Source organism: Halictus rubicundus, chromosome 5 (genome assembly GCF_050948215.1).
Source record: "Halictus rubicundus isolate RS-2024b chromosome 5, iyHalRubi1_principal, whole genome shotgun sequence".
Classification (NCBI taxonomy): Eukaryota; Metazoa; Arthropoda; class Insecta; order Hymenoptera; family Halictidae; genus Halictus; species Halictus rubicundus.
The window spans coordinates 5,834,699-5,862,294 of NC_135153.1; the positions used below are offsets into that span (position 1 = coordinate 5,834,699).

The 27,596-nt window shown below is 39.9% G+C and overlaps 1 protein-coding gene across 5 annotated transcripts in view; it reads left to right on the top strand.

Annotated features, from left to right (window-relative positions):
• Positions 1 to 27,596, top strand: part of LOC143354018 (ribosomal protein S6 kinase alpha-5) — a 57,192-nt gene that overhangs the window by 18,513 nt on the left and 11,083 nt on the right. For 4 of the 5 annotated variants that reach the window (XM_076787679.1, XM_076787680.1, XM_076787677.1 and 1 more), the window contains 3 exons: positions 21,144 to 21,218; positions 23,167 to 23,385; positions 25,744 to 25,859. In XM_076787679.1, the coding sequence (XP_076643794.1) occupies positions 21,144 to 21,218; positions 23,167 to 23,385; positions 25,744 to 25,859 (410 nt within the window). Of the gene's footprint in view, positions 1 to 20,896; positions 21,033 to 21,143; positions 21,219 to 23,166; positions 23,386 to 25,743; positions 25,860 to 27,596 lie in introns of those variants that run through there. The other variant, XM_076787682.1, reaches the window with a different exon arrangement.

Below are 27,596 nucleotides of genomic sequence, written 5' to 3' on the forward strand. Positions count from 1 at the left end.
CGGAGCAGATCATGAGACTTAATACCTCGATAATTGCTCGCTCTTTCGGGACGGATCGTGAGAATTGACGCCTTGGAGATCGCTGCTTCCTTCTTCGGGATCGTGATATTTAACACCTCGAAGATCGTTCACGGGCAAATGTTTCGAACTCGTTGCCCCGAAAATCCTGTGACGTCGATTCTACCGCGGCGATAACTCGGAGAACACATTGACTTTGGTATTCGCGCGTGTAACGGCCTAGTAAGATTTTATTTCCGTTAGAAATTGAAGATCAAACTACTGAAAAATTAACACTTTCGCACACGTTTGCGAAACCGTTTATCGCTGTCCGCGATGAACAATCGATATCGGCAAAATACAGGGTGTCCCAAAAATGTACTTCCTTGAAAGAGGTGATTCCCGAGGTCATTTGAAACAACTTTTTCCTTTGCGAAAATGTTCTCCGCGGCTTCGTTCAGGAGTTATTAACGAAAAACACGGACCAATAGGAGCACGGCTATAGTGAGAGATCCCGCTGAGCGCGGCGTTGGCATTGGTCGAGCCGGAATCAGTCCGCTGCAGCCGCGCTATGATTGGTCCGCGTTTTTCGTTAATAACTCCTCAACAAAGCCGCGGAGGACATTTACGCAAAGGAAAAAGTTACTTGAAATGAGCTGAGAAATCAGCGAAAAAAATTTAATCTAATTTGTTATTTATTATTTAAAATAAAATTTGCCCAACTCTGACTACATATCGTCAATAATTTTTATATTTGGGACGTTGAATTTCTGAGAGTAATTCTAAAAACAGCATAGAAAATGGCAGCGCGGATTCCCATGTATGTATTTTCCTTGTTTGCGGCCGACAAACCAAGGCGACAAGTGAGCAATATGGCTGGCATAATTGTAGCCGGTGCGATAGCTCGGCTCAGGTATGACATAATACTCTAGCGTATTACGTGTCTAACAGGTGCACCGAGTTTCTCGTTGCAACAGGATGCAAAGCGGAAGAATAAGAGGGGGGGGGGGCAGATTCGAGATGGGTCGCGATCGGTATTTCATCTTTCCATGGTTATCGGAGGGCGCAGGGAGCTCGTCAGAACGCTATAGCTCTCTCGGATGGTAGGGTACACTCGCGGCGGATACAAGGGCATTGTTGTTCGACGAGTATTACGCGGAAACATCCATAAATTTATTACGAGACTGCGAAACGCGACGGCGATGTTTGTCGAGCCGGAGCCGATATTATTTATCACTTTTGATTCGATGCACCGCCGCACACCGGGAATAGCTCTCGGCTCGATATTTGCGCTCGATTTCATATTTCGGACGCGATTTCGATCGGTCAACGACGAGAAAAGGGATCGCCACGCGACACTGTTGCGAACTGACGTGAGAAAACCGTGAACCAGGAGGAAGCAGGAATTGAGGGGAGGAAGCACGAATTGAGGGGACGAGGTTTCCCTCTCTCTGCCAGTACCGGATTAGTCACGTGACACGTGCTCGGCACGGTGGAGGGGATAGGCGAGCTTAGATCGTGCGCCTCCGTTTGGCTTAGATCGAGACTTTACTGTACTTTTCGCAACGTTCTGGTAACAAGTCCCACATGCTTCGCATCGACGCGACCTTGGGTCGCTAATTTATTTTCTACTAATTTACGAATGTAAATATTTAATATTAATGTAAGTATGTAATATTTAATATTAATGTAAATATGTAATATTTAATATTTAATATTAATGTAAATATGAAATATTCAATATTTAATATTAATGTAAATATGTAATATTCAATATTAATGTAAATATGTGATATTTAATATTTAATATTAATGTATATATTAATATTAATGTAAATATGTGATATTTAATATTTAATATTATCGTAAATATTAATATTAATGTCAATATTTTGTACTAATTTATTTTCCGACGATTTCTCTCGGAACTGATCGGGATTCGACTCGGCTCGATCTTGCGTCGAACAATAAATTCCTTGACGGTATGCCACCTTACATAATCCCGTTCTGCACAGGCTAATCTGCATCAGCGTTTACTGGAAAACAGTGGACGAAGCTGATTGCCACGTGGCATCTGCTCGGCACGTTTCCCCCCGTATAAATAGAATTAATACAATAGCCGGGCACGGGTATCGACAAGTGGCCGTTTAAATTCGTGGCTGTTCATTGTACTACCGGCACAATACGGATTATTATACAAGAGGGAACCACGAAAAATAATTACAAAACCCTTCGACGAAGCGCGCACAGTTCGTGTACGCAAAAAAAGGAGAAAAATCTCCTCCATTGTTCCCAACTGATACCACTTTTGATAAAAACCTCCGGTTTCCCAGAAATTAAATGTACATATTTTCCTCCGTTATCCGTCCATTTGTCTACTTCGTTAACATTGATTTTCTTCGTTTAACCCCTTCGTTTCGGTGAATTAACGCGAAACGAAAATTCATTATTGAATAATCTTTTAATTGACGTTTCCGTTTTCCACTGTGCTCTTGCTACGGGAAAACGCTATTTAAATTGCCGATCTTGTTTTTAGCATTTATTGTATAATTAAAAATAGTTGGACGGAATCCAGCTATTCGTTTAAGTTAATAAATGTTAGATTGGCTCCATTTTTACCCAAAATCAACGTCTCATTTAAATTCTAATTTTTGGGCAGCTACTTTGAATTACTAGCGCAATAACTTTTGAATCAACACATTCGTATCGAAGAAATGGGTTGAAAAATATGTTTTAAAAAATTGATACGTCAGGATTTGGATGTATTTTTTGTCGCGACTGGCATAAAATTTTCCAGTGTCTAGTAGCAAATTTTGGATGAATTGTCATCCAGAGGAACGTACTGAAATGATGTTTCGATTGGAACCACACGAGTCTAACAAAAGTTTTACAGGTTGCAGAAGGGTGTTAACACGGTTTCGCATTGCCCAGCAGCTTTATGGGACCCGGTTATCGTGTTACACGGGTGTTACGCGTATCGATCCGCAATAAAAACATTGATGATCGAAACGGTAAACAGCGGTATCTCGAAAGTGAAAACGTTGTCCCGTTTCGCTGCGCGAAACCACAGAAACGGAGCCAATTTCCCTTCCGGTGCGCTTATTAATAGGGCTCGAACGAAGCTGGTAACTTTTATCAATGAAATTCAATCGTCGAGCACTTAATTCCGTCAATCACTCCATTTCTGTTTTAACATCAATTTCGTACGTCAAGTCTCTGTCGTAAGAGCTCAATTTATCAATTTATTCTATGCGTATTCAATTAATAAAATATATTATTATTAAAATATATTTTTGTGTAGTGATACAATGATGGGAATACTTTTTTAATTAGCATTATCTGAGGAATTCAAAGCAGGATAAATATAGAAATAAAACTAGATTGTAATTTTTATATAATTTCCTCGGTTTGTTTTAAATATTTCATTATTCTTATGTTACGAATAACATAAATTTATTTTCAGTTGGCGTTCAGATCAAATAAATTATTTTCGAGTAATTTTTTATTTCAATGACATTGTTCAAATAAAATAAATAATTTGACCCGAAGAAGAGGTTATCGGATTGACGATATTAATTATTCAATTTAGATATGGTAATTTATGAGAGACCGTAGAGAAATACGTAAGCCTGTCGCAGTTGACTACTTTGACACGCAGCGAATAGAATTTTAGATAGCCTAGAGATTATTTGAATTCCATTTTAAATTCAAATAATGATGTAACGTAAAAAAGATCATTTGGCTATTCAAAGAAACTTACACACAATTATTTCAAACGAAGTGTAGCCAGATAAGATAATACACTATCTTGATTATTCTTCAAATAATTTATTTCAATGACGCCCAAGGCACTGTTAAATTCTCAGGTTTTGTTTCTTTCATACTAAAAGTACCGAGCACCAATACACTGCTACATATTACCTTATAAAATTGAAAAAACTATATTTGTTCCAATTTCCTAAAATTTTTATAATAATGCAAGCTTCAGTAAAGAAATTTATGGTTTCTCATAAATGTATTCTCACAATTTTAGTAATTGCAAAGATCAGAAGTTACTAAATTAATTTTTGCATTCAAGCATATGTTATAAAAATTGCGAGAAATCCAAATAAATTTTTGCATTCAAGCTTATATTATAAAAATTGCGGGGATATCTAAATGAATTCAGTGTTATCATTTTCATAAATGTATTGGTCAAATTTTGTACTCGGTACGGTTAGCGTTAACTTACCTCGATTCTGATACTGTTATAATTCGGCGTTCGCAGTGTATAATCTTTTCGTTGCACTAGCCGAATCAACGTTGCGAACTTTCCTTGATCCCGAGGGATCTACGCAACGGATACGATCACGTTCCGGCAACGTGCGAACGAGCGAGCGTGCATCCGCTAAATGTCCATCGAGCAACGTGTGCCGGTGTGTTGATATTGATTTGTGCGAATTTATATTTAGTTGCCGCCGCGAACTTACCTTGGAACGAGTTAATCATCCTTCGACGTTATCATCGATGCGCCAATTCGCATATTCGCGGACGCGTATGCCGTAAACAACAATTTTATTCCGATATAAGACGACGCTTTTTATTTCGAAATAAGAAAATCCTCTTCTTCTTCATCCGAAAGCCGGTCCCGAGCCATCGCCTTATATCGAAGGAAAACAGTAGCGAGATATCGGCGTGGGTCAGAAATGACCCCGGCGTAGGCTTCGAACTCGCAGGAGTCCGAGGGTTAATTCGGATCTTTTTCCTGAGGTCGTTTGAAGTAATTTTTTCCTTTACGAAAATGTTGTCCGTGGCTTTATTCAGGAGTTTTTAACGAAAAACGCGGACCAATCAGAGCGCGGCTTCTGCGGACGAACTCTGGCTCGGCCAATGGCAACGCTACGCTCAGCGGGACCCGTCGCCATGGCGGAATCTGTCTGCTGTAACCGCGCGGTGATTGGTCCGTGTCTTTATATATTGGAACTCCGTTTTATTGATTTTTGAAATTTATAAGCTCCGAACATGTTACATAAATATTTACAATCGGGAGTACCTGTAAAAACAAACTGAAATATTTTTTAGCGGTCATGCATTTGCAATAAATCTCAGTATATTGCAATTCAGTGGGCTCACCTCGGCTCTAAAACAAAACTGATAAAATTGACGACCCTTTGTACAAGATATCGACGGTTGTTTTATCACAAAATGGGTTCGTATATTTGTCCGTGAAAAATATCATGTTGTAACAGTTTATAATTAGCCAAACGCCGCCATTAATTCTCGTACATTTTCCGTTTTCAGTAAAATATCCGATTCCTCTTTTATTTTGTTACAATCTTTTTACAATTTCTGCTTATTAAAGCTTTTAACAACACAAAATAACAATACCAAACTGCAGGCGTTAAATCGACGAAAATCCATAATTTATTACTTAATTCAATATTTATAAAATACCACTCAGGAAAACGCGTTAAAGTAACATCCTTTCCTCATAGTGACGTGCTTAACCGGGGTTACTGTGTCGCACACAACCGGGGATGAGTCGGTCACACGTGACGGTTTTTAAACAAGTTGAATACACCGATGCAAATCCCAACTAGATAGAGATAGATCCGATAGTCCACGATCGAATCGTGCAACATTAATTAACATTAAACAGCGTCCCCTCCATAATGTATATTATTTCATAACGTCATTCCACGCACGCTAGGAACACGTTTTTTCAAACCATCGTCAAGCGACATGAAAGCAATCATTTCCCTTGTTGAATAGTAACCCACGGTCGCATTTCATTGAATATTATCAAGAATTTTTCACTAAACATTCCTTATTTCCCAATAACGATAAGGGGAAACCGGTTTCAGCGGGATTTCACCTGCGACCGCTTTGTACTATTCATTCATTCGTTATACAGGGTGTTGCGGCAATCGTGACACGATCATCGACGATGATAACGTAGCATCAAAAATGTAGAATCAAATCCGAAATTGTACATGTCGTTTTCAAGAGTCAACCATTTTTGTTCCTAATAATTCTTTTATGGTATTGTTACCAGCACAAACGTGACACTTTCCTGATTAAAACGATGCCAAACACGACACAATTTGGTTCGTATTTACTCGTTTAAATCACGATACAGTAAAACCTCGCTTATCCGAACTGATCAGTAGATCATGAGTATCAAAACATAATACAAGTTACTTAGTTACAGCGTTACAATAAATCTTTACATACGGATCACTTTAGATTGAACTGTTCACATATTATTCCTATAATGCAAAATTCAAACATCGGTTCGGATAATCGAGGTTCCACTAAATCGTGAACTAAACAAATAAATGTGCTCCGAATTGTGCCGTGTTTGGATTCATTTTACTCGGAAAAACGTGACAAATGTGTCGGTGAAGGTTTCATAAAAGAATGATGAAAAACAAGCAAGTTGCAACATTACTTTCGTCACAATTGTAGAAGCTTTCACAAACACGGTCTGTCCGGTGAAAAAACCTCGAAGAACGTTTTCTGGGTATCCGATACGTTTAATTTGCCTGTCGCTCGCAATGCTCGGGTTATTATTTATGCTCGTCCGCGTCCTTGGCGCGGAGGAGCGTAACGAAGGAGAGTTTCAGCGAGGCTGCCGAGCGCGGGTTGCCCTTCTTTCTTTATCTGGTCTTAATTAAGCGGCGCGCGATGGTTGCGTATACACGAAACTTTGCCCCGCACGTGTACCGGTACACGTGCACGATTTACCTGGGCGACGAGGCAACGGGCGGAATGCGTGTAACGCGCAACCCAGTACCGTACCAAATAACGGTCGTGCCACGGCAAACGGACCGTGTATATACATATATGTATATAGACATACATACAGATATGTACGGCCAGGTTTCACTGTTTTCACGAAGGGCGGGACACGCGGGACCGGTGCCATTAAAAGTCGTATTAAAAAGCAGGATATGAAATCATGTCGGGCCGAAATAAAGACTTCCCGTGACGACGCGAAGCAACTCTTTTTTTGTTTGGATAATTACACTGGGAACTACACTGTGACCACTTTCACGATTAACCCTCTGTGACCTTACCCCTTTGCCGTGGGATTAATGGCTAGATCGTAGCTCCGGCCGAAATTATTATTGCGTTTACCACCTTGCTATTTTATTCTGCTTCCATAATCTCTTGCACTACGATTTATTTTACTTAATTTAATAATAATTTAATTTAATAACGATTTGTTTAAATAAATTTGTATATTCTACAATGGATATACAGGGTGTCCCAAAAATGTTGTACTTGAAAGAAGCGATTCCCGAGGTCATTTGAAGTAATTTTTTCTTTAGCGAAAATGTTCTCTGCAACTTCGCTGAGGAGTTATTAACGAAAAACACGGACCAATCAGAGCGCGGTTGCAATGGACGGATTCCGGCTCGGCCAATGCCAGCACCGCGCTCAACGGGGCCCTGTCGTAGTCGCCCTCTGATTGGTCCGTGTTTTTCGTCAATAACTCCTTAACAGAGCCGCGGAGAAAATTTTCGCAAAGGAAAAAGTTCCTTTAAATGACCTCGGAAATCCATCCTCACTTTGAAGGAAGTACCACATTTCGGGACACCGGGAAATTAATAAATCTGAAAATTCTAAGTCGGTAAATTCTGCGTAAAAATAAAATATTTCACGGAACATGAAGAAGATAATTTATACCTAATATCTCCGAGGGAAAGAGAAAGTGGAACATGCGTAAAACCGACTGTTGCTATTAATCCAACGTGGAATTGATTACGTAAATTGTTTTATTACGAGAAAGAGATTTAAATCATCAATAATGTTCGTCTGTGTTCTTCAAATATCAGACGTCGATCTGAAACAAAGAGAGAGGTGCTTCGAACACAAAATATATTGCCAATTACGTAGAACAAATATTTTACTCGTTATTAAATTTCTCCCGTTTTACGTAGTCCAACTTTTATTGGAATTTTTATTGAGAGTTTGAATTACACCATTTTATACGAGTAGAATTTTTATTTTCATGACTTTTAACCTTCCGTATAATATTAAAATAATTTGGGGCTTTCACATGGTTTGTACGTTCCACATATAATAATTACAAAGTGAAAAATGTATCTAAAAGTGAACACGCTACATATCGATTTCGTTAGGTGTACAAATTAATTCTTAACTCGCACGAGTCGTTGGAACTTCGTTTCAAATTTAAATTTCTTACTACATTCGTTACTTATGTGTTACATAGTATAAATTTACATAGTGCATATTCTTGTGTATAGAAGACAATGGGAATTATTTTTAAGACTTGAATGTATTTTCGGTTGTTTGTAAATAAACAACGAAATGCCGAGAAGGTCACAAATAACTTGTACACCTAATAATTATTACAGCTTTCAAATCATTACTTCTACCGGGTGGCTCAAAAGTCACCGGACCATTTTAATATGAAATAAGCTTTTATTTTTAACCAAAATTATTTATGAACACATTAGAATTGTAAATGGTCCAATGTCTTTTTTAAAAACGCAAAATTACGAATGCAGTAATCAGTGTCAACTAAAAAAAAAAATTAATTCGTGTTTTAAAAATCGTACCCTATAAAGAATGAATCCAAAAATAGAAGATTGATATATTTTTACGAAAGCTCCCCTGAAAATGGTCCTCTTTGAACCGGCGCTGGATAACCCGAGATAAAGATTAATTTCTCGCGCGTGTCGCACCGCAATTAGCGCGATTAATCGGTCCGATTGTCGGCGTTCGATCACGCCGCCATTACGATCTATTTTCCCTTCTTGCGGTCGGTTTTTGCGAATCCCCGTTGTCAAACGAGGTTCCGAGGTGACGAGATAGCCAACAACTTCTTGCGGACGCCTTGTAATCAGTGTTGTAACACCTTATCGGTTTCCTTATTTTTTTGTCCTCGCATTTTTTTTGCAATTTCGTCTCGTTATCGCGTCGAAACGTCCGCGCGAAGGAAACAAACTTTGACAAACACGTTCGCGGATTGGTCGCGCGCTATCAGAGCGTTTCCATGGAATTGATTAGGGAGGGATAACGTCGGTAGTGTCCTCGATTAGCGCAAACTTGAACGACGATGTCGAGACACCCCTGATTTCAGGGTGTCATCCAGTTGATCACTGCAACTGCTATCCCGAGTTCGAGTGTCATTTTTAAACAATTTTTAGGAATTTTTCCAGGAGGACCATTGAACTTTTTGTATTGGGATTTTGTTTACATATTTATTGGTCTAACTAACGATTTCAGTCGATCACAAAGTCTCACAAAACTGGTTGAAAATGGTCCCAGGGCCGCTAACCAACCCGCCTCGTAAAACAACAAAACGCAAACTCCACCTCGGCCCGATCAATATACGTCATCGCTTTCTGCGAACGAAGTACAAGCAAGAGATGCTTCGGGAACACTAAACAGGGGGGATAATAATCGAGTAGCTCCATAAAAGCGGCATAAATCCAAACCTCTCTCCGTAAAGAGAAGCATCGGTGAAACTCGTACCGGAGAGCCGATTTCCATCGGTCCCGTGGCTCTTGTTTCTTCAACTTTCATAGCTCCCCGGATCGAATTAACGCTGATCACGGCGAAACGTGTCGGAAAAGTTTGATTTCCGACTGTTGGCAGCGGTTGTTTGATACACGGTTTGACACGGGATCGGATTACGAGCGCCACGTGTCGCCTGCTGCTCGCTCTTGCCGGAGAGTCCGGCAGTCGAACTCGGAATACATTGTTTGCTCGATATATGTCCAAACACGGGTCTGGCCACGGACATATATCGGCCAGGAGATATTATTCTTTGATCCACGCGACCTTACACTCCTCGGCGACTGAGGTTTTGGCCCCTGACGGGGTATACCCCTTGGCAGTGGAGATAGTTCTGGGACTTTTATCGGCTAGGCACTTGGGACGTATGTATGTCGGTCTGGAGATATTATACTTTGATCTTACACACCTCGGCGACACAAGGATCTCGAACTACTGGGCCCCTTACGGAGTATACTCCGCGGGAGTGGGGATAGTTTTGGGACTTTTATCGGCTAGGATATTTGGGACATATGTATATCGGCTTGGAGATACTATTCTTTGATCCACACGACCTTACACTCCTCGACGACAGAGGTCTCTCGAACTCCTGGGCTCCTCACAGCGTATATCCTTTGGCAGTGGGGATTGTTCTGGGACTTTTATCTGCGAGGCATTTCGGACATATATAGAGTAAACACGATACTCGGTTGCCCGTGAAAACTGGACACTTTTTTTCGCAATTCTCTGCGTTTTCACCTTTTACTTTTGCGAAAAGTCACCTCCTCTCTCTCTCTCTCTCTCTCTCCCTCTCTCTTTGTGTTTCTTCGTTTCCCTCGCTCCTCGTGTCCTTCGACCCGTGCGTTTCCTTTGTTCGGAGAGATCCATTCAAAAGCTCGCCGCCGCAATCTGAAAAAATTCACCGGCGCGTGGAAGAGCTATTTCCCTTTCTTCGTATCCTCCCCGTTCGCATTCGATGTCGCCGGGCGAGGAAAAAATGAGGAGAAGGAGATCGGTACCGTTCGCAGCCGAAGCGAAAACTGCCTCGCACTTTGCACTTCGCGAGCGAGCGAGCGCGCGAGTATGTTAATTCGAGAGCCAACTGCCATTACACGAGCAAACACGCCTCGATTTAGAAATTAGAGGACGCGCGACGGATTCCTGAAATCGTCCAACGATATGCCGAAATTGAAATCGGGAGGCGCTAAATTTAACTCGCAGAGACGCTTCGGCATTTTTCGATCGCGCTTTGTCTTGAACCCTGCTAACTTCAATTAGCTCTTGCCCCGACACTAGAACTGCCGAACAGGTCCGAATGACTTGCATCCGATTTCTTCAATTATTTACAGTCATTGAAATTATAAATATAATTTTTTCAGAATTTTTTGAACGAATTTCTTCTTCTTCTTGAATAATAATTTAATTGCACAGCAGGTTAAAGACGCGTTTGCACAAGAGCATCGATTAGTCGTTAACCGCAGTAAAATAATATTTCACTTAATGCCACGCGCAGGGAATAATGTTTATTAAATTTATTACTTACACGAGCCAGGCTCGTTGTTGTCGGACGGGTTAATAATAATTTGAAAGTAGCCGGTAATCATAATATGTAATTATTTCCGAGCTGCAGAGGCGACTGTTAAAACGTTTCAGCGCGCAGTGTGAATTCTCTTCGCGAAATCATTTGTGTACACGTTTATAAAACGAATTGCTCGTTCATAAAATTCTATGCTTCACCCACCTGGAGAACCCAAGGACGAGAGATGGTTTGCAGAAAAACACATTAAAAATGCAGAATGAAATTTTTCACGCGAGGCTCCATTTTCGAGGGAATGGGGTTTAAAATATTCATTGGGCCGCGCGTACTATTGAATAGCAGTGAGTGTCTGGCCATTAAGTCCGTTTCTACTTGCCGCGGACAAACGCACCGCATGAATTTTCAAAATCGCGTGTTTCAAGAAAACGAACGCCTAACGGAAAGTAACCACAATTTTGCTGTCATTCTTAACCGAGGAGATAACACTGAGACAGTTAAACATTACTTGATAAAGCAGCACGAAAAAACACCAGATGTGCGGACGAACAATGCAAAACTTTTGCGAGTTCAGCAAATTAATTAAAATGGTATTTTATTAACGCCAGATCTACCGAGAACTTGCATTACCTTCCGGAAATAACAAAAATGTGTTTACGCAGATTTTCAGAAATTTTTTATCATTTTTATCTCTTATAATAATACATTTACTCAGTGGAGGAAAATTGATAATAAAGCGTTCGTGGATTTCATGTTCAATATATTTATTTCCTTTTTATCTCAGAATAAAGACCGCGATTCGTTTACATTAAGTACTCATTTTTTTCGCATCAAATTATCTGACATAATCGACGTTCTTTCTGGCTCCGGATGATCGATGAACCGATTACTCCGTCGAAATACGATCGGCGAGTAATTTTTCTGTAATTAAGGATTAATTGTAGAGAGAGAGACGGAATTGCTTACGGAGTGACGTAACAGGGGTTTTTTTCTAGTTTCTTTTGTCCGGCCTGTATCGGGTTGATAACGTGGGCTTTTGTAAACGGATCCTTGCAAGTTTTTGATAGAGGGCGTTGCGAACAGAGATGTGCGCATACACGTACCATGAATGGAGTGTCGTGCGACGTTAAATGCACGTGTATAGCGGAGGCTTTCGACGAGCGAAAGAAAGTAGTCGGTCCCGTTACGAAATAGCGAGTGAATGTCGACCATCTGGGTCAGACAAAAGCGGAACTTCCGCGACTACTCCGAGGGCTGCTGAACCGTTTAACCCGAAGCACCGGTACAATTTTTTTTTACGAGCTATGCATTTCTCCACCCCCCCCCCCCATCACTTTCCCCCGATTTGCATTTCTCTGGAATTTTATTAACCCCTTGTAATAATGAGTTGCACTTCTGACGAAGATTTCAAACAGAGCCTACCAAATATAAATGGCATCAATTTTCATTAAGTGAGTATTTTGATTTTTCATTCTCAAAAGAATAAATTTTTTTATGCAAAAGGATTTGTTTGCAACTCAAAACTGATAACAAATTTTTTGAGCGATGGTTTGCATTTTATTATACAATAATTTTTCTTCGGCAAAAGATGTCATTTATCAAACAGGTTGACATTAAACTGAGTGCACGATTTGATTTCTGAGAGAAAGAGTATAAACATTTTTAGTAAAAAAAGACGTCTTCTTTCGGCACGGAAAAATACTTTAAAAGAACACAATGCAAAAAAGTAATAAATTTTTAAAACACGCACGAAGCAATCCCGATGCAAAGCACAATATAAAACCCAATTATGGTCTACACTTTACTGCAACAAAATTAATTGAAAAATAGAATCTTTCACGAAATAAACATTTACATGTAGGTATAATATCGTGAAGTTCAGAGACCAAAGAGCAACAAATAATTTGTGCTAACTAAAAAAGCGACGAATGGCACAATGGCCTGTGCGAGCATGGTCACGTGCAATATCGCAGTTAATTGTTGTTGCGAAGCAATTATTAAAATTGTATCGGCACAGTGGCGAAACAATGGCCGCGCACGCCGAACATGTGGGTAAATAAGTATACCGATGGTAATTAATAGTAGCACGTATCGTGTGACGTAATGGCGCGTTGCTTAACGTTTTCAATGGCGGACCGTTTCGTATCAGCGCGTTGCCTAACGCGTCCACGTTGTTACGATATCACTTCGAATTTGTACGGATTGTGTTTTAGTTTTGAACATTCATCGACAGGCTGTTGCCGGGCGGATCGATCGACTTTTCGGGGGCTTCGACGAAAATCGCCGATTCGCACCAGAAAAACATGTTATCTCACACAGGCGGTTTTGTTTTCGCACAATGTACTCGCGATTTCCGTTCCGACGTGATCCCCAGTTCGCCTCGAATTTTTGGTTCTCCGCTGCCATCGATTCGCTTGGCCGGAAATTATGCGTTTCTGCTCAATCGAGTCCGCGAATCGAAGAAAGTTTAATTAAAAACGCTCCGTTTCAATTTCGTTTCATTATTTTATAATTTTTTTAGTTTTTCTCGCGCGCAGATTCCAAGCATTTGAATTTTCTTAACGTGACGCGAGGTCGTACGAACACTATGGAATTTTTTGAATCGGTGATCATTCGTTAGCATTCATTAAAAATTTAAAGCTAAATACGCCAGACTCAATCTGCATAGATAAGAATCATAATGGGTAATGGGTGTTTCCAACATACTGAAAAATAACGATATTTTTCATATTTGTTTGCTTAGTAACTTATTCAAATTTAAACCCAAAACGGTGTAAGCAGCGTTCTAACATTCATAAAGTCTGTTGACTATTAAAGGATAAAAGGATAAAGGGATAAACTATTAAAGGAAGAAAAAAATTCTGTTTGGCCCCTATTCATCGTAATCGAATGAAATAATTTTTATTTTGGCCCAAAAATGTAATTCCTTGAAACAGGTGATTTCTAAAGTCATTTGAAGTAACTTTTTCGTTTGCGGAAATACTCTCCGCGGCTTCGTTAAGGAGATATTAACGAAAAACGCGGACCAATCAGTGCGCGGCTACGGTGGACGGATTCCATGATGGCGGCAGGCCCCGCTGAGCGCGGCGTTGGCATTGGCCGAGCCGAAATCCGTCCGCCGTAGCGGCTGCCTCATTGGTCACTTATTTTCGTTAATATCTCCGTAACAAAGCCGCGGACAACATTTTCGCAAAGGAAAAAGTTCCTTCAAATCACCTCAGGAATCTGCCCTCTCGAGGAAGTACATTTTTGGGACACCCTGTATTTTGCTGATAACTAAATATAGAAAAATAATTTTATTTAAATGTTCATAAAACGTCTAAAACCGTTGTTTGAAATATTCGAAATCTGGCAGCAGTAGGTACACAAACTTCTGTAACTGACGGTCCATCAGGAAATGAGTAAATGTTGAAAACACTCGAAAATGTAGCGCCGAGGTATAGCGAACGTTATGTTTTGCTGCAACAAATATTGATCGAGTTATACAATTTTTACCGCCAACGAACTCTCCACAATGTATTTTTCCGAGTCACTACTTCAATTAATACGGACTACGAGGCGCATTGATTTTTAGCCGTGGTGTATTACAGTCACGTCGACGTCCAATCATAACAGATTGTACTAACATCGATCATCAGTCGTATAAGATTATATTGACTCTCTGTTATATAGATTTTCACCCGCGCTGACTTTCAAACCTGCTGATTCTCAAACACATCGATTTCCTGTCACGCTCTAGTCAGACGTACGAGCTTTTAGTCACGATACTTTCCAAGGTTTACACAGTTCTAGTCGGATAGGTATAATAACAGGCATGTTCCATCTTGCAGTGGGTAGTTCCTTTCAAAACAAACTAGGCAACGACCACCTTAATTTACAATCACGTTGATTTCCTGTTACACGGCGTTGCAATCCTGCCGATTTCCTGTTACATAAATCTGTAATCACTCCGATATCTCGTTACATAGATTATCGATCTAATAAGGCTTCGTGGTCCCTCACAGTCGCGGAGGATTGCGATCTATTGTCTTCGGTTACATCATTTTCGCCGCATGATCGGAGAAAGTGCTAATAAATTCAAATGTCTATACAAATAATTGGGTTGTTGCTTGTCATGCACAGTTTTCTAAAGCTGCAATCATGTTAACCCTTGGACTCTTGCGAGTGGGTAATTTCTGACCCACGCCTATATTTCACTACAATTTTCATTCGATGTAAGGCGATGGCTCGGGACCGACTTCCGTCGTATTTCGAACAAAGAAAAACAAGAAGAGGGGATAGCAATTTTCTTATTTCGAAATAAGAATCCCCACCGCTACGGGTCACTAATGACTCCGGCATAGTATACCGAGGGTTAATGGTTACCCAGCTCGATAACTCGTTAAGTATGTTTTTAATTTAGAGCTCGTTAGTCTAATCCTAAACAAGATAAAAAATTTATTGCAAAGTGCACAAAACCCAAAATTTTCTGATGAGTAAACTGCGGATCTTTATGCAAAATAAAAAATGTTTGCATTCATTGCACGTCACGGGAGACAAATAAACAAATTTTTTCGTTTAATTATCTTATTAAACCGAAACTAACACGCTGAGGTCTTTAAATCTCTTCAATGTGGCCGTTGCTTTAAATTCTGCGTATCCCTTTTTATCATAAATGCATAAAATCCGCAGTCTCCCGATGAGCTTCAGTTTTCTATAGTTGCAATCATGTTAATGGTCACCCAGGTCATTAAGTATGTTTTTCAATTTAGGAATCGTCAGTTTTCAGGCGTTTTCGATCTTCGAAATCACGTCGAAATGTACATCGCACGGGTGTCCGAATGAGCGATCGAATTTTCGCCTCGGAGCTAAAAGGGTTTCCTCGTGAAATTAACACGCGGGGGTCCTTCTCGCGTGTCCCCGGCCCTGACTGCCAACCGAGAATCCATGTCAAGGTAGTAAAAGCGACCACGGACGAACGTCGAGTATCACCGACGCTACCATACACACCTTTACCTGTCCCTCCATGTATCTAGATTACTAGCGCGAGACACAGTGTATTCGAATGTCTTACGACCCACTTGCCGCTCGAGTTTTCACGATTTTCGTGGAACAACATTTCACTGTTCGAATTTATCTTTGATCTATTCTTGAACCAGCCCTCTCTCTCTCTCTCTTTCTCTCTCTCCTTCCGCGTCCGAATACCGCAGAAGCAAAGACAAACCGAGGAATCATCATCTCGGATGACCTACGTTGGACAAGGTCACGTCACAATTTTTTTAGCAAAATTTTTCAAAGGGTCAATTTGTGGGGAGATTGGCATTTCGGAGCAACTTCGTCAATTTTTACTGTGAAGTTAGGAGGAGCCTCGGAATTGTGCTTTTGGGTGTGCGTTTATTGATGCTTCAACGATGTTCGTGAATTTTTAGACAACGGAAAAATGAAAATTGAGCTTGTTGTGTAGTTATTAGCTGCTCAACGTGCTTATTAGCGGGCAAGGGCGCCCGCCCATGCCCGTGGGCAGAACTACGGGCAAAGCTACGGGCAAGTGACTTAGCGGAGTGGAGGTAGACCAGAGCACAGCCGTAGCTGGGCACGTAGCTGTGAAAATGCGTGTGACAAATACATCTAGCGAATAGTACTAAAAAGGAGGTAAGAGGGCTATTGAAGGTCAAAGTTCTCCGATGCAATTTCGGCGGACTCGAAATTTTTAAATTTACAATTATTAAGAATGCAAGGACGTACTTGTGTAGAATTGTTCAATACGTTCGTTTCTTTGAGCACATATTACAATAAAAATGGCTGGAAGTCTAAATAGCTCCAATTTGGTTATTTTTACAAATGGCAAAATGTAAAATAACGAAGCGTTAAATGTCGAGAAACGATTTCGCTCAGTGTCAAGCGAACGAAAACAAAAATACCGGGACGAAAGAGATCCGCGATTCCCCGAAGTCATCGGATCAAAGATGGCGGTCGGACAATGCGTCGCCGCGGGAATTGCCCTCGGAGACGATGACGGCGAATGACCATGCGACGACGTGCCCGATCTGTCATCCGACTCGGTTGCGGCTGCATCGCGAAATATCGACAATGGAATGCCTGTTATTCGAGGCGTTGTGCGCGCCAAGGTGGATGCACCTGCGGCGCGGCTAATATCGGCAGGTGTGCGGGCGCGAATGAGCGCTCGCGTGCATAAATATGCACCGCAAACTGTGTATTTAAAATCGCGGCGGCGACGAGAGCAACACGACCAATAAACGCGTCGTATGCCGGTTTACGATGCCGGCTGCGTTTCTCATGCAACGTGTTGTTTGTCCCTCGAAACGCGATTTAAAGCGCAGCTCCTTCCACCCAGCAATCATTGTCCAAATATTAAAAATTTGGGTGTTGCAACAAAGATTTTGGGTAGCTTATATCAATTTTCTTATACATATAAATATTCTAAATATTTTTATATAGGGTAAGGGACCCAATTACTGTGCGGGTGCCAATATTCATTATGCTTTAAAAATAATTATAATTAATACAGTCACAGTGATTGGGGCCCTTACCCTAAATAAAAATAAATGTTTCGTGGTACGAATGAATGAAAAATATTTTTCATTTTCCAAATAGGGTAAGGGACCCAATTACTGTGGGGGTGCCAATATATTCAATATTCATTTCACTTTAAAAATACGTACTTCTAATTGATACAGGCACAGTAATTGGGTCCTTTACCCTAAATAAAAATAAATGTTTCATGGTACGAATGAATGAAAAATATTTTTCATTTTCCAAACACGGTAAGGGGCCCAATTACTGGGGGGGTGCCACTAATTGAATATTAATTATACTTTAAGAATAAGTATATTTAACGTAGGCACAGTAATGGTTACTTCCACAGTAATTGGGTACCTTACCCTAACAGCAGTTTCATTTACAGCGTTATCTGACAATGAAAATTTGTTCCTGATCTTTATTAGGTAACGTACGAAAAGGAGAATTCGCATAACAGCTTGTCGTAACTAAACTCTCGGAATTATAGAACGCTTTTATGATTTCGGCTGAACTTGTTTTATTACTTCCTAAGACATTGCAGTGGCCTATTGTGCTTGCTATAAAGTCATAAAGGTTCGTGCTCGATGAATAAGTTTCCTTTGACGTTGAATTGCAAAAGAGACTGAGCCAGGATTTTCCGAAGCGGTCACTCTCTGCCCAAAGTACGAAACGACAATGTAACACCTAAGCTCCTGTTACGAAAAACAGGTCATTTTTCGGGCCCCAAGTCCCATCGTCATCGATCCAACAAATGGTCAAAACTGGTCTGAAAGGGGCCATTTACTATAACTGCTTTTCACAGCGGAAAGGTGTCGGTTCCGCACTATTATAGCCCCGCTTTGTCGACCCCCGGACCCGAACCTCGTTTTATGGTTCCCCCTAGGTTCGATACCTAAATACGTAGCTCGTTAGCCTTTGCATACAATCACCGTAGCCGAGCGGCTAATCATTCGTCGAAACTCGGGCAGCAAATTTTCCTAAATTACCTCGTGACTCGTACCAAAATGCGTCAATGGTGTTTTCTTACAGGAAAACAGATAAGGACAAGTAGAATTTAATTAAATTTCATTCTAAGAACGTTTTAATAGCTGCGTACGCTGTAATCGGTATTTAATGGACTACGGATATCTCGATGCGAAACTTTCTAAAGCAATTGCGAGATAGGAGAGCCGAGAAAAAATACATTTCTCCTCTTAATAGTGAGCCGAGGTGAATATAACAGTACTGCTAAATTGTTCCGAGGCTTTTACTAGTTTATGTCATAAACGCGTGAAATCGCTAATTATATGCGATTTACGTTAAACTGTAAAGACGTTAATAGAATTTCTGAGTGGTACACTAATATTACTGCTAATTCACTCAGGAAATTTAGAAAAATATAAAAATTATAAAGATTTTTTATTTTGCATGAATATCCACAGCCCACTCATTAACACTTTGCTTACAGGCAGCCTATTAGCATTACGTGTAGATACAAATTAATTCGCGGTTCCCATAGTTAATTGGAAATATATTTTCAATTCAAATCATTCAACCGCCATATTGAATTAATTACTTGTGCGACGGAGAAAGTGCATAGAAAGTGATTCAGATTATTTAGCAGAGTAAAATGTATCCTAATTGTTCGTAAATAATCAACAAATTCGCGAGGAATTAATTTGTATACATCTTATAAAAAAGGAATTTGAAATAAAATCTTGAAATAATAAATCTTTAAAAATTTATTAAATAGTTGCCGGCAAATAATATGTTAAAATCATTCAACGCAGAAATTTTTTTTGGCCGGAGCAAAGATCCGCAGTATAACCACGAGAAACCTAACGTATTGGCATAGTTATACAATCGTGTGCGAAGGCTAACAAAATTCATGAACGATCCGGTAACGGACGTTCAACGTTCGTCGAATCGTCGGACAAGGCGAACAGTGAAAGTCGACCTTTAATTCCGAAACTTATCGTCCCGAAAACCGCTCGATCATCGTTCTCCTGCAAGCGGAGACGCTTTCGTAACGAAAGGCGAAAAAACCCGGCATGAATCAGAGCAGAAATTTCATCGGGAAGACAAACAAAAAGATTCGAAATTCCGCGTCGGAGGAACGTGTTCGATTCCGCGAATAATTGAAATCCTGCTCGGCGTAATTGGCCACGGGAATTTTACCTTGACCACAGCTGCGTTTAGTCGCATGCTCGTTGCTATTTTCGCTTCATGCATTAACGCGACGACAAATGCGGTTTTCCTGGTTTCAGTCGAGGGCGAGATAAAAGAATCCATCGATCTAGACGTTATTCCGGTGTATCATTTTTTAATTTGCATTTTCTTTAAGCAGAAGTGTTGTAGGTTATGTGTGCGGAAGGATTTCTTTGAATTCGACAGAAGTAATTTCAAATTTCAAATTTTGTCATTTTTGTCTTACCTTTTCAAACGTGGTACCATTGGATTGTTGAGATTTTTCTGATTAAAACGAGCCCAAACACGACGCAAATCGGTCCACTTTTATAGATTTCACATATAGCAGTCATGCGTGTGTCCTTAATTACGTCATTAGCGTAAAGTATAAAACTAGTCCGATCTACGCCGTGTTCGTACTCGTTTTAATCAGAAAAATCTCGAGAATCCACTGGTCTGGGTTAGGTTTGGATTAGACAATCGTGCAATAAATAAAATTTCAAACGTAGTACCAGTGGATTGCTTAGACTTTTCTGATTAAAACGAGTACAAACACGGCGTAGATCAGACTAGTTTCATACTTCGTGTAAATAATAAATTTAAGGACATACGTGTGATTGCTATACGCGAGGTCTATAAAAGTAGACCGAGTTATGCCGTGTTTGGACTCGTTTTAACCAGAAAAATCTGCACAATCCATTGGTACTACGCTTGAAAAGTCAAAAATGACAGACTTCGAAATTTTCTTTATCCTCCCCTAGTAGTTTTATTTTTTTTTCGTTGTCTATTGAGATACTGACTGAACTCGAGACACTAAGTGATAGGAGAGGAGTGGGGATGGATCGTGCAAATTTAAGCGATACAGTTTTAGACAAATTCACGTGAACACTACCATGATCCGTCGAATATTCGAAAGTACGTACGAAAGTTAAGCCGATCGAAAGTCCGTCCGAAGGCATTCGAATAGAAAGTTCAGTTAACAGTATTTCGATAACCGTGTGTCCCGATGAAAGTCCCCGGTCGCGAGCTCCTTTTTCGTTTTGCCCGTCCAGGAGACACCAGAAATAGATTTATCGGGTCGATCGAACGGCCATTTTGTTTTATCGGTTAATAACTTGCTCGACGGAATAGACACCCTCGCTCCGGAGGATGCCTCGACGAGCTTTGCTCCTGCCCAACAACCGAATCTGTGGAGTCTGTTGCTATCCGAGCGTGGAATTTAAAGAACGATCGAAGGAGAATGAGCGAAACGATGCTCGAGCACCTGCACCCAGATATTTTCCTTTCCAGGAATAATTCACCGGCCGAGGTGACTAAGACACCGGAATTGTTCTGTTTGTTTTCGATCGTTCCGCGTCTACGGGCGGCGCAACAAGGAAAAAAAAGCGAATAAATAACGAAGTGATCTTTCTGGTTGCAGTGAACCTGGCAGACAGCGGAGGCCAGAGGGTAGACATGACGCACTTCGACTTGCTGAAGGTCCTTGGAACTGGAGGTACGTGGACGAAGTCCATTCTATAGGCTAAGTTCGTAACGAGGTAGTAGTTAATCATTCGAGCCATTACTTTCGAATGCTTCGGGTGTGAGTAGCGTTGTATCCGGGAATTTTAATCGGTGGCCACTTTGGCCGGGAATAGATGCTTCGTTATCGCGATTTCGGATCACGGTTTCATGTATACTCCGCAATGTTAATGATAGTACGGTCGGTTCTCGGATGTGGCAGAGTATAATCGCCGGTACGAGAATTACTCGTTGCTATTTCATATTTACTTTGTACTACTCCCTGTTACACAATAATGTTTATCGCTCGTTGATGGTATGCAGTATTATTTAGTACCACTGATCGTTATTCTGTAATACTCATTGTATACACTACTTGTAACTACTCAATAACATTTATCACTACTTGGAAATATTCAGTACTATACGATAGTACTCATTATTATTCTACACTACTCGTTACTACTTAATGCTTAACACTATTTAATAATATTCAGTACGTATTATTTACTCTTCATTGACTACTCATTACTACTCTACGCTACTCGTTACTACTCATTGTTACAGTATAATATTCATTACTACTCAATAACACTTATCAGTACTTGGAAATCAGTACTACATAATACTACTCACTATTACTATTCACTAGTCATTGCTACTTAATGCTTCACACTATTTAATAATATTCAGTAGGTATTATTTACTCCTCATTGACTACTCATTACTACTCTACGCTACTCGTTACTACTCATTGTTACAGTATAATATTCGTTACTACTCAATAACACTTATCAGTACCTGGCAAAATTCAGTACTACATAATACTACTCACTATTACTATTCACTAGTCATTGCTACTTAATGCTTCACACTATTTAATAATATTCAGTAGGTATTATTTACTCCTCATTGGCTACTCATTACTACTCAACTTTACTCATTACTATTCAATAACACTTATCATTATTTATTCACTGTTACTCTATACTACTCATTACTGCTCAATAACACTTATCACCACTTGGCAACATTGAGTATTATTTAACACTACTCACTGTTACTCTATACTACTCAATAACACTTACCACTATTTGACAACATTCAGCACTATTTAACACTACTCACTGTTACTCTATACTACTCAATAACACTTACCACTGTTTGACAACATTCAGCACTATTTAATACTACTTACTGTTAGTCTATACTACTCATTACTACTCAATAACACTTATCACTACCTGGCAACATTCAGTACTATTTAATACTGCTCACTATTACCTCGCTGCAATGTACGTTATTTTTCAGTAATACTCATTAGAATTCAATATTATTTGCTGAATATTATTCACCACTGTTCGTTAACTGTTGTTACTCACTGGTAGACTAGACTGCGGGTTTTATGGATTTCTGACAAAAACGATTAGATCAAAAGCAAAACAGTTGAAGAATTTAAAAATACCACTCCATTACTTTCAACTCGTTAAAATGATAAATAAACGAATATCTATATAGCACCTACATCTTACAATTAATGCGGACAATAGTTATTTTGCACGAAGATCCGCAGTCTACTCATTACTAATCAGTGATACCTGCCACTACTCAATCGTACCGATCACTACTTAATAGTGCCTGCCACTGTTCAAAACCGTGTTCGCTGCTGTGTAATAGCATCGAATACTGAATCGTCCGAAGATCGTTATTTAATAGTACCGGGAATCAATAAAATCGAATTTGCATCGCACATCACGCGTGTAACATTCCTAAGTAGTGGACAAGAGTGGCTCTCGGTGATTCTCGCGAATCGTCGACGATTCTCTCTCTCTCTCTCTCTCTCTCTCTCTCTCTCTCTCGTTTGTATCGTCACTCGAACCGTATTTTCCGACGGGCAAGACGCAGCCACGGGTATACAAGAAACAGGAATTGCTTTTGTGCAGCTTACGGAAAGGTGTTCCTGGTGCGAAAGAGGACTGGCACCGACGCTGGCCGTCTTTATGCCATGAAAGTCCTGAAGAAAGCGTCCATCGTGCAAAAGAAGAAGACGACGGAGCACACGAAGACGGAGAGACAAGTTCTGGAGGCCGTACGAGACAGTCCTTTTTTAGTTACGCTGCATTACGCCTTTCAGACGGACGCGAAGCTCCACTTGATATTAGGTAAAACACACACTGCCCGATTCCTCGGTCCGTCGACTGTTAATCGTTCGCGGAATCCGTTCGACGCGCCACCGGGGAGCAGACACGAAAAACAGTTGATCAAGTTGTTACTCCTGAAACGATCTACTTGACCCAGAAAATGTCATCATCTCCGAGCTTTGTCCCCTGTTGTACCTTCGCGCTTTCGGTATTAGCGTCTCTTTTCACTCCATGATCGAATTATCAGCGCAACAGTACCACATACAGTCCTACCCGATAAATGTCCCAAATATCTAGCCTATAATTGTCCCAGAATTATCCTCACTGTCTTCAAAATCGCTACAAGTCGATGATAATATTATTAGCGCAACAGGACCATATACAGTCTCTGCTCGATAAATGTCCCAAATATCTAGTCTAAAATTGTCCCAGAACTATACTTACTGTCTTCAAAATCGCTACTAGTCGATGATAATATTATTAGCGCAACAGGACCATATACAGTCTCTGCTCGATAAATGTCCCAAATATCTAGCCTATAATTGTCCCAGAACTATCCCCACTGGCTTCAAAATCGCTACAAGTTGATGATCACATTATTAGAGCAACAGGACCATATACAGTCTCTACCCGATAAATGTCCCAAATATCTAGCCTATAATTGTCCTAAATATCTAGCTTATAATTGTCCTAGAATTATCCCCACTACCGCAAGTAGCCCCGAAGCTCGAGATGCCTCAGTCGCCGAGGAGTGAATAGTTCTAGCGGATAATTGTCACTGGCCAGACCCATGTTTTGGACAATTATCGAGTAGACACTGTACCTATTACCCGTGTGACGGACAACGTTGTCGGTAGTGTCATTAAACGTATATATCTAAAGTTTAATTCTTTGTGGACGAGGATTTTTTTGAATATTGCAAACATTTTCATCAGGAAACGAAACAATATCTGAAAGTCTACAAATCTCCAGAAAAATATTTTCTGATCTCTTGTCACCGCGGTAATTAAGTGATCGCCCTTAAACAACAATTTCTTTATTATTCTATCTGCGCAATTTCCGATGTTTAAAAGGTAACGCTCGCGACGAATCTGTAATGCAAATTATTTACGCAGATATACGATCTTTATGACCTGATATAAATACGTAAGTTATGTTTCGTACGACTCTGTTGCTAAAGTATAAATTCAAAATTTTATGGATCCCGTTCAGACAAGTTTTATCAGATTGTAAGTAACTGGGAGAAATCGTTCGCACATGTTTCTCCAAGTGTAAATTTAAGAAGATTCTCTTAAAAAATCTGGTCGTAAATATGCTGAACAAGCTACTTCCAACTTTCAAGACTGATCGAAACAACAAAAGCCGGCAGAACATTTTCTGGGACAATCTAATCGGCGGGTAATTCAGCTTCGAAACGGTACTTCGAAGTTCAACGCGATGGAAATAATTGTCAGCCAGCTGCGGCGGGAGCAATTTCAAACAATTTCAAGTAATAACAATTCGTTCGAATCCTACAGCGGTATTCTGCACACTAACTTTTCTATCGGCGTTGCAAAACAATTATAAATTTATTTCACTCTGCGCTAATCAAATGGGCTATGTAATCAATTCAAAATAATTCTCATTAATCCGATCACTCTCGTTGCCCAATTTTCCGGTAAGTAACGTGTTCATTTTGCAAAGGTTAATTTTTAAGGTACAAGATTGAGTACAGTCTCTACTCGATAAATGTCCCAGATATCTAGCCTATAATTGTCCCACAACTATCCCCACGACCGCGGGGGGTATACGCCGAGGGGGGTCGCGAAGCTCGAGAGGCCTCGACCGCCGAGGAGTGTAAACATAATAACATAATGCCACGAATATGTTAATCCCATAAAAAAAAATAATGACAAATAAAGAAATTTTGTTATTGCATTAGTAATGGTCTCAAACCGGTAACTATGCCTCTCGAGTTTCGCTGTCCTTGTCTACGTTCGGCAGTGGATCAAAGGCATCTTCTAGCCGACAATTGTCACTGGCCAGACCCATGTTTCGGACAATTATCCTGTAGACGCTGTGCAAGCTCCTTCTCGTGTCTGCTTCTCGATTGTTTCGAGATCGCGATCGGGAGCGTTAGACTTCGATCGGCCGGTTGTCTCGCGAGAACAAAAGGTGAGAGAAAGAAGTTCACTGGTGCCGGAGCTGTTCCAGGAAGTTTTTTCCGTTCGGTGCCGTGCCACGGTTCTCGCGTATCTGATCGGCTATTTTAAGGTTTCGCGGGGATTCGCGCAAACAAACGCCTCCATTGAGCCGGCCGATCGCCGTGTCCCGTGTCCCGAAGTCTATCGTCCGTCGGTCCGAAAAGGTTAAACAACGAGAACTCTGCTTAACTTCCAGATTATGTCAGCGGCGGCGAGTTGTTTACGCATTTATATCAACGGGAACACTTCACCGAGGACGAAGTGCGGATTTATATCGGAGAAGTTATTTTGGCGCTAGAGCATCTGCACAAAGTAAATCCTACTACTGTTTTATCCTATATCTTCTCTTCATATCTCTCTCTCTCTCTCTCTCTCTCTCTCTCTCTCTTTCTTTCTCTATTTTTAATATTTTTAACCCTTTGCACTCGAAGCTTCTTCTGACTCCGGAATTCTGTCATTTCAACCGATCTTTCTTCACACGGCTTGCTCGACGAATGAACCAGAAATGTTATTTAATTTATAAATTGTAAATGTTATTTATAACTTGAAAAAAAGCGTTGGGTGTAGTATTGCAGTTGTTTTAATTATGGTGTATCAGTTTTTAGTGACGCATCGGGGGGGGGGGCAGTCGAGTGCAAAGTGTTAATTCAATCAATAAAGTAAATAGCGCAGCAGAATTATGATTGCTTCAAAAATCAATGGACTTGTTTCAGATTTTTTCTTTCCTATTGAAACTATAAAACTGTTTTTCATCTAATTATTACGAAGCAATCGGTCGCGTTTAGCACTTGGCAGTTTCAGCAGTCAACAATCAAAGTTTTCACTATGAATTTATTCCTAATTCTGCTCCGAGCTGCATTGAATTTTTAATCAGTAGAATTAATAGCGAAGCAGAATTATCGAACGAACTGTAAGTAACTCGCTTGAAGATTCGATAACTTGCTTGTCCTTCAGCAATAGAAATTTTGACGACTGATCTATTATTAATTTTGCGCTCGTCTGAACAGTATTGAATTTTTCATTGGTGGAATAAATGAAAAAGCTGAATTATAACTTTAAAAGTTGCTTAAAAATTCAGTGGTTTGCTCGTTTTTAAGCTAGTCAATTTTTAGCTGCGAATAAATTTTTAATGATTATCATTTGCACGTTTGAGTATTGAATTTTTCAGCAGTGCAATAAATGAAAAAGCTAAATTATTGAACGAATTATAACTGTAACAGTTGCTTAAAAATTCAATGGTTTGCTCGTTTTTAAGCTAGTAAATTTGTAGCTGCGATTAAATTTTTAATGATTATCATTTGCACGTTTGAGTATTGAATTTTTCAGCAGTGCAATAAATGAAAAAGCTAAATTATTGAACGAATTAGAACTTTAAAAGTTGCTTAAAAATACGGCGATTTGCTCGTCCTTCAGCAAATAAAAAATTTTAGGAGTTTGTATTTTTTGTCGGGGTTCGTGAGTGGATAAAAACGAATTAAAAGTTTCCGTAGGACTAATCAAGCGTTACCGACGTCTTGATCGAAGCATTCGTGTTGCCACAACTGCATAAAATTCGCAGTGTAGCCGTGACAGTCCATTTATCGGTAGATATTCATACTCTCCTCCTTCGTGATCAATTTTACGAAAACAACAGCTGTATTTCGCGCATAGCATAACGTTCAGTACGACGTTTTTCAAATGTCGAATAAAACAAAATTTATTTTGTTAATCTCAAATATACCGATCAGCAGTTCTACTATTTTTAACCGCATAATATATTTCCCATCTAAAAAAAAAAACAGAAAAAAAGTAAACAGCTACGATAAAGGCAATAATCAGCGATATCTCAATCTTTGAAAGATTGGTATTATGAGCTACGATATATATTGTCCAAACGTTAAAATAAAAAGATAAGGATTATTAACTTTTGACTGGTGAGAATCTTAACGTTTACCAAATTAGCAATTGCCAAATTAAAAGAATAAAAATATTAAAGATTCTGTGGAATTATATTATTATTATAGCTTCAAAAAATATTATTGAATTTCTGAAGAAAGTATAAAATTCCTA